At 40.9% G+C, this 12,899-nt stretch overlaps 1 protein-coding gene across 7 annotated transcripts in view; it reads left to right on the top strand.

Annotated features, from left to right (window-relative positions):
• Positions 1-12,899, top strand: part of SEMA5A (semaphorin 5A) — a 506,976-nt gene that overhangs the window by 403,625 nt on the left and 90,452 nt on the right. For all 7 annotated transcript variants that reach the window (XM_082382606.1, XM_082382605.1, XM_082382601.1 and 4 more), the window contains 2 exons: positions 656-837; positions 7,332-7,475. In XM_082382606.1, coding sequence (XP_082238732.1) covers positions 656-837; positions 7,332-7,475 — 326 coding nt within the window. The remainder of the gene's footprint in view (positions 1-655; positions 838-7,331; positions 7,476-12,899) is intronic.

The following is a 12,899-nucleotide window of genomic DNA, read 5'->3' as shown; positions in this document are numbered from 1 at the left end:
GGCCCCTGCTCCGAGCTCCATCACTGAATTTACTTGCAGTAATAATTAGCGGTCCAGCTCCTCCTCGCCAGCTTAGAAACTCCTGGAGGATGGATATAGGACGGGTTTAAAGGGGATACACCTAACAGCTGGTAGGTTCCGGTGGCTTAATACACACTCTTTTAATATGTTATAAATTAAATGTTGTCAGTTTGAGGTGACTTTTGAGGCCAGGTCTTAAATAATGCCAGTTGACCAATCTTTCATTTTTTTAAGGTACGTAAAAATGCAACAGAGTAGTACATATGTGATTTTTCACTCCAATTCTTTTTGTTCCTTGGGTTTCTCACATGAGTGAACAATCCTGATTTTGCTTGATTGACAAGTCGTTACATCCTTCCCCGTCCTCCCCCTCCTCCTCCGCCTTCTTACCCTTCTTTTCTTCTGCCCCCTCCTCCCCTCTGCCTCTTTTTTCCGCTCCCTCTCCTCCATCACTGTCTCCACCGATGACCTCTGCTGCTTTACTTCAAAATACATCCCTGTTCCTCTCCTTTTAATCGTAATATGAAAGATTCCAGATGAGCTCTGATGGTCCTGTGGGAGACCCTTCATTTTTTCCCTATTATGTTTGCAGCCGTAACCCTTTCCGACACCCAGGTTTGTGTCTGCTTCCTAGATGAGGAATCTCACCGTGGACGGGCACTTCGGCGCGTGGTCTACGTGGGCGCCGTGCACGCACACCGACGGCAGCACCGTGGGATCCTGCCTCTGCCGGACCCGCTCCTGCGACAGCCCGGCCCCCCGGTGCGGCGGCTGGCAGTGCGAGGGCCCCCGCATGGAGATCGCTAACTGTTCCAGGTGTGTCCCTCGCAACACTCGGGCTTAAACTCACGAGTGAGCTCAGCCCGCAGAGGAATTTAGGAAACCACTTCTAATACATGCCTTCCCTCTTCAAGAGAAATGTCAGGAAAAGACAGGGACACTCAACAAATCCTGCTCATTCTAACAAAGAATTGTTTCTCTTCTGTCTTCTTTCCTTACCGCTACTGCCTTAGTTCACATTTTCATCACTTTTCTCCTGGAGTATTGCATAGCTTTTCATAGTTCCTGTAGTTTATATTATCTCACATTTTAATGTATTTTCACATGATTCTTTGTTATATTTCTCAAATGTATATAGTAAGCAACACAAATTACTTAATAAGTGCCTGAGCTATGAGTGGATGAAGCGTGTCAAAAGGAGGAAATGTATTTTTGAATTGTTACAAGAATTGTTAGAGATAACTGCTTTGAATTTCTCCTAGATATTAACAACAACAAAAGCCCTTCTTTATTTGAAAGCATCCAAGTACAGATTTTAGGTAAAAGAGCATATAACTCATTCAACCCAAAAGGAATTCAAGAGGCATTTGAAAGACCAGAGAAACCAATAAACAAACTAGGTTTATTCCCTGAAGATGCAGTTCTTTAAAAGTGTGGTTGTCTACCTGCCAATTTTGCAAAGGGAAATAAAAACTGAAACCTTTTAGGAAAAAAAAAAAAAAAAAAAAAGACAGGGACACTTACCACTTAAAAACGATGTGATCTATGAGACCAGATTTAAAATTACAAATTAGATTTGTAATATACATATATACATAATCATATGTATAATATACATATGTATGTATAACTGAATCACTGTACTGTGCACCTGAAACTAACAGGATATTGTAAATCAACTGTACTTCAATTTAAAAAATTACAAATTAGATTCTAAACCTGTTTATATGTTGAGATAAATCTAAACCTATTCATGTGTTCGTTGTTAGATTAGGGAAAGTATTTTGAGTGTGCACGACGTTAGAAGAAGGAAAAGCATAAAATTTCTGAATGTTTAACTAGACCCTGCTCATCAAGTTTTTAAATGGGAAGGTGGCTATCAAAAATCACTATGGCATTTAAATTCCCTCACGCATTTAACTAGTGACGTAACAGAAATTATACCTTTGCAACTTTTGAAGTTGTTTTTTTTTTTTTTTTTACTTTTGAAGCTTTTGATGAAAAAAAAACTTCGATGCCAACTTACAAGTAGTTGAGAGGTATCTAGTTTATCACCATTCTTTTAGGGGGCAGGTGAGAAGCTTGCTATGAAGACCACCGTGCCCGAAAACCACACTGTCCAAGTACAAACATTGTGAGTGACAGCTGTCCCATCACAGCTACATCACGGGAACTTTAGTTGCTACCCTAGATCTGTCCTTTACAGATTCAGGAATATCACTCCAGGGGCCGCTTCTGAAACTACCAAAACTATCCTACACTGGCGCTCACACTCCAGAGGAGCCCACTTCTAACAATGCATATTGCTTTCCAAATGTGCACGAGAGTGGCACTTACTGGTATATGGGCTGTTAGGGGTAAATTTTGGTTGATGAATTAAGGGGTGTCCAAGAATACGTGAGCTGATACCCTGTGCATGCATCTCTGTCCTTGCATGGATTGGGGGGTAGTGTCTGCCATGATAACGGAGTAGGATACCTTTCCCTGCTCTGAGTAGAAAGCTGGCTAGAGCAGCTGTCTGCTGTCAGCAGTATCACATCTGCTTGATGTGACTCTCTCATGAGTGTACATTTCAGCATGCCTGAGGGATAGGAAGCTGGGACTCCATCATTTACAAACACAGGCCATGTCACAGTTTCGTATGTGTCGCCAGATTCTATCTGAGATTTGCCTTCTCTCTTATGAACCACCTCACGGCAGGGTCTGGAGAGACGGCCCATTGCACTCACTTGCTTCTAACCTTTGGAAGCCACTGATGCTGTCAAAGGAAAGAGACAGTGGAGCAAGTGGATTAGGCCAGTTGGCAGCAAATGTTTTTTGTTCTAGCAGCAGGGGACTCCTGGTCTACATATTCCTTTGAAGTTATCTGCCCAAAGTATGGTAATCTAACACCAGAGATTGTTTTTAATGCCCTTTATCAGTTGATAGCCTGTTTATGTTGGCCTCAATTTTGTTGGAAGCAAAAAACTGGAAACCACCTAACTTACAAACCCATATTTTTTGGCTCAGTCAGCAACGCCAAGTGCTTCCTCAATTTGTGCAAAGAACATCCAAAAGTCTTTACAAAGGCTGATCTAATGATGCTAAATTAAACCTGTTCTTTATTTATTATTGTAATTGTTTAATCCAATATACTCAGCAAGTGTTGGGAAATTCAAAATATTGCTAATTCAATACATTTTGCAAATATAATATCTTTGATGAAATGCTTTTATCGTATCACGTCATTTAAATTTGTTTTCTCACTATCTTGGAGCCGCAGATTAAAGGCATTCAATTTATGGACATGAACCCACAATATAAGGTAATTAGCTAAGCCAGACTTTATTATCAAACCAGGGTCAAGTCAGACTTCCTATCAGTCAGGAAAATCTGGTTTAATTTTATAATTAAAATGAACACAGGAATGTGTATGTCACTTCTGAATTCTAATTCCTGGGGCAGGAGGGAGGAACAGAGAGAGAGAGAGAGAGCTGTAGCTAGCTAAGCAGAAAGGTAGAACGTCAAGGAAGGCTTGGAGCCTTGACAGGACTTCGTCATCTAAACACAATAAGTCCACAACTTTCAACGTTTGTTACCTATACCTTCTTTTTTCAAAAAATTTTTTTATTGAAATATAGTTGATTTACAATGTTGCGTTAGCTTCAGGTGTACAGCAAAGTGATTCAGTTCTACATACATATATGTGGGACCTTAGTTCCCCGGCCAGGGATGAAACCCGCAGCCCCTGCATTGGAAGCGCGGAGTCTTAACCACTGGGCCGCCAGGGAAGTCCTTACCTATACCTTCTTAGGGGACTTTTCTCTAGGAGCAAAACGTGTGTCCGGCCTGGGTTGGTCCGGAGAACCAGTGACGGCGAGATCGTCTGTGTGCGGTAATGAAACCGCAGGGGCCTCTGAGCACCTGCCCCTGGGGTGGGGGAGGGGAGCAGGAACCTGGGCAGAGCTGGGCTGCAGGCCGCACAAAGACATCAGCTGGCCGCACAGGGCGCTCCAGCGCTGGCAGCTCCTTGATGCTGTTAGATCCTCTCACCTGAGAGCAGTAACCACCAGCACCCTCAGCATCTGGAGAAAGGCAGACCACAGCGTCCACTACTGCGCGCTTTGACAGTAGCTGGGAGATAGACGCCAAGTCCTTAATCACACAGCTCTGCTCTGCGCTGTACTCCGAACGTCCCAGCTCAGCTAACGTCTGCTGCTGGGTACCCCGGAGAATGGTTCAAACAGTGTGATCCGTGGAGTAGGTTTCCTGTCTCCTTTGTATATTGTTCTGTTGTTGTTTGTTTGATTTTTCTTTTACAACTATACTCAATTTGGTCCTCCCTTCCCTGCATCACCTGTAGCACTGTGACCACAGCAATATTTCATATTTTAAAACAAGCACCAGGACACCTGAAACTAACACAACATTGGAAATCAATTATACTTCAATAAAAAAGATAAAAAATTTTAAAAAGCAAGCACCAGGAAAGCTTCTTGGATCAGTCTCCGAACTCTTCTGCCTCACTTCATGTAGGATATTTTTTTAAGTGTTATCTTCTCTCCAGGAGCCTATTTAGAATGCAGAGACCTCTGGGCGAGTTGTCTGTGACATCACTAACACTGAAAAGCACGTTGGGTGACCACACCATATGGGAGCCCAGGGCGTGAGGGCACTGCCTGCCCAAGAGGAGAAGGTCCGTCAGATAAGGAAAGGCAAGCCACAAGGGTGGATTTTGCCCTCCGCTCACCTTTTCCATAGGCCAGCTCAGATCACTCCACAAAGTTGAAAGGAGCCCATCAGGGCTACAGAGATTAGATTATTTGTGTTATTACAGAAAACAACAGCATATCAACCTTGCATTATGTGCTGCATTATTTCTATAAAGCTAAGTTGGTTTCCACTGATGCCTGGCAGAAACTTTATAAAAGCCATAGAACTGTTATTGTTGGAAGATTATAGTCAGTGAATAATATTCTTTTTTATATTGTTTAATGGAAAAAAAGGACTATCACAGGCATTACTGTGACTTGTTTATCGATACCTCCTCTGCTCTGGTTCTAGTTGTGGAATGTCATTCACTAAGCAGCGCCATGATACAATTAGTGGTTATTTTAAGACTAAAATTCAAATCAATGAATCTGCTTTAGTGATGTTTTAAATGCATAAGTGGATTGTTTTGGACTGACTTAATCACAGAAATGATCCATCTGCTGATATATGCTTACTTCTTTGGTTGCCTGCTACTACATCTGCCCCCAAGCAGCGTTTCTAGTTGTGCAAACCCAGCCCCATAGAATAATCACACACATGGACAGTATATTCATTTATTCCCTCAGGTATTATTCTCCTATTATTTACAAACACTTCCATTTACCTACCTCCCTGTATACATCAGTTTCCATAGATTGTAAGTAGACTGTATCATCAGATGTCACGTTTGTTAAAAGGTTTAGGAAATTAAGAATTGCCAAACAATTTTGGAAGCAGTGTTTCCTGCGTTATCTAACCACTTTTTTCATATATAAAGAAACTTTGAAAGTAAAAATGTCATTTTATTCATGTTGAAATTGCTATTTTTGCATGTAATTCAATGAATTACTTGGATACTTTTTAAAATTGTGTAGGTAATGACGTGTAAGATACTAATTACTTTTAGAAGCAAATTGGGAAGTCCGTCTTATTTTGTGTTATTTTGGTTAAATTATCACAAAGCAGCTTTGTTATTATATTGTACATTGAGGTATCACTTTATATTTTATTGAGATTATCTTTAAGTTTCAGAAAATAAAGTAGGGAAATATGAAATACACTAAGTATTTTCTCAGAGGAACTTTCATTTGAAATTGTGTTAGAAGTTACATATTTAATTTGTTGTTTATACCTTGAGCTTCAATGGCATAGCTGTGGACCGCCATGCTTTTAAAGGAACATATAAAGTAAAATAAGAATTCATGTGAGTTGATTTTTTTCAGTGGAAATATAAATCCTATAGATGAGGGTAACAGCTATTTAGAAACACATATGCAGTTAGAGAAATAAAAAAAGTTCTACATGCAGTAAGCCATCTATGTGGGAGTTTGGACTCTGGATTTAACAGATATTTTAATACTTAAACATTTTTTTATTCCTATAGCTTGTTTTTAAATAGCAGGGACAGACTGCTAAGCGAGATATTTAAATTATAAATATTCTACATGCAGCCATTTTAAGGGAAAAATACAATATCAAACAAAAATTTTCTCTAGCTGCTAGTAGCAGTTTATTTTATAAACCACTTTTATAAAAGTGGTTCATTTTCTTTATTTTACATTTTTAATATATCTACCTTATTTTATATGTATAACAACATAAATAAAGATATATGCAATTTGCACTTCCTATTTATACACTACGTCTTTGTCAAATTGCAAGAAAATAGCCAAGAATCTGAATTTAAAATACCCATTCTTCATTTTTTTTTTAATTTTAATTTTACACTTTATTAATTTATATTTTTATTTTTGGCTGTGTTGGGTCCTCGTTTCTGTGCGAGGGCTTTCTCTAGTTGCGGCGAGTGGGGGCCACTCTTCATCGCGGTGCGCAGGCCTCTCACTCTCGTGGCCTCTCTTGTTGCGGAGCACAGGCTCCAGACGCGCAGGCTCAGTACTTGTGGTGCATGGGCCCAGTTGCTCCGCGGCATGTGGGATCTTCCCCGACCAGGGCTCGAACCCGTGTCCCCTGCATCGGCAGGCAGACTCTCAACCACTGCGCCACCAGGGAAGCCCCACTATTCTTCATTTTTAATTAATAAAGCTTGTTTTAAAACTTCGCACATTTTGGTGCTCTTTATCAATAAGAATGCCATCGAGAAAGTTACTGATTTTCACTGATGTTAGCAGAGTTTTAAAATAAGCATTTAGATGAGTATTTTGTTCAAATGTGCAGTTTTCATAGATGACACCTGACATGGTACAAGTCAACTAAATTCATAAACTCTCAGGTTTCAGGGATTCATCTCTAACTGCTTTTCAGTGAAATAACATTATTTTTCATTAGTTTATAGTTTAATGTTTTCATAACTAAACTTTCTTAATTGTTCCTAATATTGCTAAAACTTGACTCTCAGATTTCCTATTTTGATTCTAAAGTCAGATACGTGGGGAAGAAAACCTCACAGTGACTGAGGTTCCTGTGACAGGACCTTTATTCCCACGGCTCCTCGCGGGCTTTTCCTTCACAGCCCCCAGTCAGTGGTCCGTGTCGGGAACGTGTGACTTTGGGGGCGGGTGCAGACAGAGGCTGGGCTCCGAGCCAGTTGGACCCAATGACCCCGTGGCTTCCTCCCCCAGGAGTGGAGGCTGGACCCCCTGGACCTTGTGGTCTCCCTGCAGCACCACCTGCGGCATCGGCTTCCAGGTGCGCCAGAGGTCCTGCAGCAACCCTACTCCGCGGCACGGGGGCCGGGTGTGTGTGGGACAGAACCGCGAGGAAAGGTACGTACCCTCCCTGCTCCCGGCATCGCCATCCTCGCGCTTACTGTCATCCCAGCGTGGTCGGTTCCCCTGCAGTTTTAGTTTTGGATCCGGCTCAGCTTCTCTGTGGCATCCTTTTCTGTTGAGCTGAATGACCCTCCTCTTTTTCTGACATTCTTTAATTCTGAGCAAAGCTGGGGGTTGACAGCATTATTGGGCCACGGTGGAGCCTGCACTGTTCATCCAGCTGAGCAGTTCCCGAGGGACTGGAGATCCAAGGTCACTGGGCACCTCTGCGCTGGGCTCCCCAGAGACTAAGCGTATGGGTCTGCTGGAGAATGATTGTTCTTGTTGGAATTCAACTAGAGTTGAATTCTAGTCTCAAACCTCCAATTCTGAATAGGGCCTGAGCTGGTCCTGGGCCCAGATGGTACTGCTTGGATGAGGTAAGTTTTCCATCACAACTAAATTAAGCACTGGCATGTAGGTGAGAACATAGTATTTTGGTTATATTTACAACTATGTGCTAGTCTCTTAACAGGTACCCTCAGTGAAGCTGCAGGACAACCCAGAAGGGGGGGATCCTTTACCACGTGTATTTTAAGCTTTCCGCACATCATAGGGACATTTGAGTTCAATCTCGCATTTAACAGTTTGTTGCTTTCTATAGACTCAGACATTTGGCTTTGGCCTCATAAAAATCTACAGTGGTCATAATTGACTCTTTCTTGTATATTTAAAGTACACTCTCGTTTATGGGAGAAAATCCAAGTAGGTGAATTTCACATCACTTTCAGGATTCTTACTCTCCATATCAGGTAAACTTATCCTATTGATCCATGAGAAACAAGCTGGCTTTCAGTACTTTTTAATGAAAATGTAGCAAGGCTTATAGCCAGTGAAATGGGTTCAGTGGGAGCCTCAGGAAAATACTGTATGCGGTTATTTGCTATGTGATTAATATTTATATAGACAAAACCACAGGCTTAGTGTATAGATAATTCTCTACTAAATATTTATCACAACGTGAAATTAACTGGAATCATTTTTTTTTCTTTCTTCACTGTGTACCTAAATCACCAATTAAGACTTCGTTCTTTTGACTCAGAGAGAAAAATGAAGGATGACTTTTACAAAGCAGGGTTGGTCGTTTTTGTAGTAGTCCCCAGTGACAGACTTGCGTAAGCTTGTCATTTCCAATCTGACACCAGTTGATAAGTGGGAAAGCCGATTATGGGGAAGTTGTCTCCCTGCTATTTCCCAGGGTTATAAGACTTAAATTGGTTGGAAGTTGTAAAATGCTATACGTTGTCACGTAATAGAGCCCATTCAGGCAAAGTCGCCTTCATCTGTGCGAAGCCACTCCTAGAATCACGGCACCTCCACAACCACACACCTGTTATCACCTTTCCCAGGCTGAGCACGCGGGAAGGAAGAAGCTGGTTAATTCTGTGGTTAACGTAGGTGTATGTTCTGTATCCATTTATGAGTGTTCATAAAGCTTCATTTTCAGAAAGAGATCAGGATGGCTAATGTGTTTGGGGAACTTACACTTAAAACATTCTTATTTTACAGAAGAAACACTCATTTGGGCTAGATGAATATTTGCTTAAGAAGGGAACATTGGGACTTAAGTAATAGACGCCTGGATGGTAAGAACAAGGCCTGTGGCCCGGGGAAGTCTCCCTTTGGAACTGCCTTTCTAGGGGGAGTTCAAGAAAATAATGAAAACTAGAAAAGACAAACACATGATATCACTTTCTTGGTCTTCACAAACAAACGGTTCTTAGGTTTCTTTGCCATGTTATGCAGGAAGTCTCTCCACCTAAGTAATATAAAGAAACAGCATTCTGATTCTGAAAAAAGGGAAATTTGAGAACTAAACTCGAGATTAAAGGAGAGCCTTGTCTCCCTGAGAAGGTACAAAGGACGATGGACTAGACATACACAATCATTAATAAAATCACATTGTGTTTATTTAAACACCGTCAACCGTAAAGAACGCCTGAGTGGCCACAAATGAATAAATTGGCTCTCCTGGGAAAGTCCCAAAGTTAATGTTAGGACTACAGTCAGTGACTTTTGATTTGGGATAAAATCTCCAATATATGAAAAATTCAATGAGAGCTTTATTGCAACAGAGATCTCAGAAATAGCTACATCATTTTTTCTACATAATGGATAAAGAAAATATGTAACTTATATTCTAGATGTACTTTAAAAGGCATGGGCATTTTGTTTTTCTGCTCTAAAACTTCCTGGAAAATGATTTTCTTGAGTAGCAGAAACTGAATAGAAGCACTGACTCCTTAAAAGGTTACCAGCAAGGATGAAGCAATGGATCTCTGTGTATAAATATTATCAAAATGCAAATGTCATTGTCTGTATTTGTTTTCTCCTGCTGTGTGACACAAACTTGATGGCTTAAAGCAACACACATTTATCAACTCAAGTCTCAGTGGACCAGGAGTTCCTACATGACTCATCTGGGCTCTCTGCTTAGCCAGAGCTGTGGTCTCATCTGAGGCTCAACTGGGGAAGGATTTACTTCCAAGATCATGTGGTTGTTATCAGCATGCAGTGCCTTGTGGGCTGTCAGTCTGGGATCTCAGCGTCTCACTAGTTGTCAGCCTGAGACGGTCCTCAGTTTCTTGCCAAGTGAGCCTTCCCAATATGGTCACTTGCTTCCTCAAATCCAGCAAGGAAGAGAATCTCCTTGCAAAATGGACATTACTCTCCTATGTAATGTCATCACAAAGGTGACAAACCACCACCATTCTATATTCTGTTGGCTAGAAGAAAGTCACAGACCCGGTCCTCAGTCAAGAGGGGGACATTACACAGGATGTGAACATCAGAAGGGCAGGGATCATTGGGATCACCATATAGTTTATCTGCTAGCGTCGATTATCTGTCCCTGATGTGTACAAAATGCATTTCCCCCCTCCCAAGTTTCCACAAAATTTTATACCATTCAGTCATTTCCCCAAAGTCCAGAACCTTATTTAAGTCAGACCCATATGTGAATGAGCCTCCCTGGGTGTAGTTCATCTCAATCTGTCCATCTTTAAAATGAGAGACACGTTATCTGCCACCAACACACCCAGTGTACCCATGGTGGGACAGGCAAAGGGTTACAGCTACAGATAGTTCCGTTGAAACAGGGGGGAAATGGAAAGTACCAAGAAATTTCCATTGAAATTCTGAAATCTATTCAGACAAGTGTATGGAGTTGCTTGATTAAGTTTCAAGGCTTGGCCATGATTCTCCACAATTCTTAGCTCTGTGTTCTGGGCTCTCACTTCTGTTCCCTGAATCATCCTTCCTTTCTCATGAAAGGTAGCATGTGCTTCCAGCTGGGCAGTTTAATCAGCCTGCTTCCTGCCAGTACAAGTTTGGGTTTCCAACAGCCTCATTTCATTTGTACTTTCTCCATACATTTCAGTCTAAGCTGGTGATCTTTTTGCTGAAATAAACTCTATAAGTCTTCTGTGAATTTCCTTGGGGTTTACTCCGCTAAACAGATCTACACCCATAGATCTTTTTGAGATAGCCCTTCTCTACCTGGGGTTCCTGCTGAGATGGCTGAGGGACAACACCCTCCAGCTTGCTTGTGACTGAGAGGATCTGCGACTCTTGCTCTTGACCTTTTGAAAGGACTCCTTGTATGACTGAACGCTACTCTGATCTTTTGATGTTTCTGAGGTTTTAACAAAAGGTTGTACGGTCACATCCTCAGCATTTTATTCTATGTCAGCCTTTCCTGACAGTGCTCAGAAGCTGCTTCTTCGTTTTAGCATCTTTCGCCATCAGGAGAGGCCAAGAATTTCCAAAACCATCCAGACCTGCTTCTTTCCATTTAATATTGCTTCCCTCAATTATTTTTCCTTCCACATTTTACTATAAGCAGCAAGAAGAAACCAGGTGGCACCTTCAACACTTTGCTTGGAAATTTCCTTAGCTATATAACTCAAGTCACTCTTACATATTCTGCTTTCCATATAACTGCAGTGACAAATTTGGAAGATTTCTTCATTGTATGACAAGGGTCTCCCTTCTTCTAGCTTCTAATAATATGATCATATTTTCTTTTAATTTCTTTATTGCACTAAAGATATATATATATAACATAAAATTTGCCATTTAACCATTTTTAAGTGTTCAGTTCAGTGGCATAATTACATTTACAGTATTGTGCAACCATAACACTATTTCCAAAACTTTTGCATCACCCCAAACAGGAACTCTGAAACCAAAAAGCAATAACTCCCTATTATTTCCTCCTTCCAACCCCTGATAACTTTTAATCTATAAATTTACCTATTTCGGAGATTTCATATAAGTAGAATCATACAATATTTGCCATTTTTATGTCTGGCTTATTTCACTTGGCATATTGTTTTCAAAGTTCATTCATGTTGTAGCATGTATCAGAACTTCATTGCTTTTTAAGGCTGAATAATATTCTTCTGCATGGCTGCATCATATTGTGTTTACCCATTTACCTATCAGTTGACATTTGGGTTATTTCCACCTTTTGGCTACTGTGAATGATGCTGTCATGAATGCAAGTATCTGTTCAAGTCCTTGTTTCAGTTCTTTTGTGTACATATGTAGTAGTGTGTGTGTATATATATGTATAGAATTGCTAGGTCATATATTAATTCCATGTTTAGCTTTTAGAGCAAAATTGTTTTCTACATTGGCTTCATCATTTACATCCCTACCAGCTATGTACAAGCGTTCCAATTTCTCTACATCCTTGCCAACACCTGTTATTTTTCATTTTTTGATTATAGCCATTCTAGCAAGTATAAAGTGTCTCATTGTTGTTTTGATTTACATTTCCCTAAGACGAATGATGTTGAGCATCTTCTCATGTGCTTATTGGCCATCTGTATATCTTTTTTGAAAATGTCTAGGCCTTTGCCCAGTTTCTAATTGGGATGGCTTTGTTGTTGTTGAGTTTTACTTCTTTATTTTGTCTCCTTCTAAACCTTCACTGGCAGCATCCTCCAAGTCTACATGTATACTAACAGTCTGTTCAAGGTGATTTGGGTTTTCTCTACCATGCTTTTCAAAATTCTGCTTGCTTCTACTCATTCTCTAGTCCTGAAGCCTCTTTCATATTTTTAGATATTTCTTACAGTAGCACTACATGCCTAGGTGCCCAGATCTGTCTTAGTTGTCATTCATAATAATATTACTTCACACTTAGCTGCCTAAAACACCACATGCTTTATTGGCTCACAGTTGCTGTGGTTTCGTAGTCTGGACAGAGCTTACCTGGGTCCTTTGCTTCAGGGTCTCACAAGGGTGCACCAAGGTGTAGACTGTGGCCATGGTCACGTCTGAGGCTCAGTAGGAGAGGGGAGGGGACTGCTTCCTAAATCCCGTGGCTGTCAGCCACATTCAGTTCCTTCCGTGTTGTTGGACCGAAGCTGT

The sequence above is a fragment of the Balaenoptera borealis genome, assembly GCF_965194805.1.
Source record: "Balaenoptera borealis genome assembly, chromosome: 2".
NCBI classification, from domain to species: Eukaryota; Metazoa; Chordata; class Mammalia; order Artiodactyla; family Balaenopteridae; genus Balaenoptera; species Balaenoptera borealis.
Note: the sequence above shows the minus strand (reverse complement) of the source record. Positions and strands in the feature narration are given on the sequence as shown.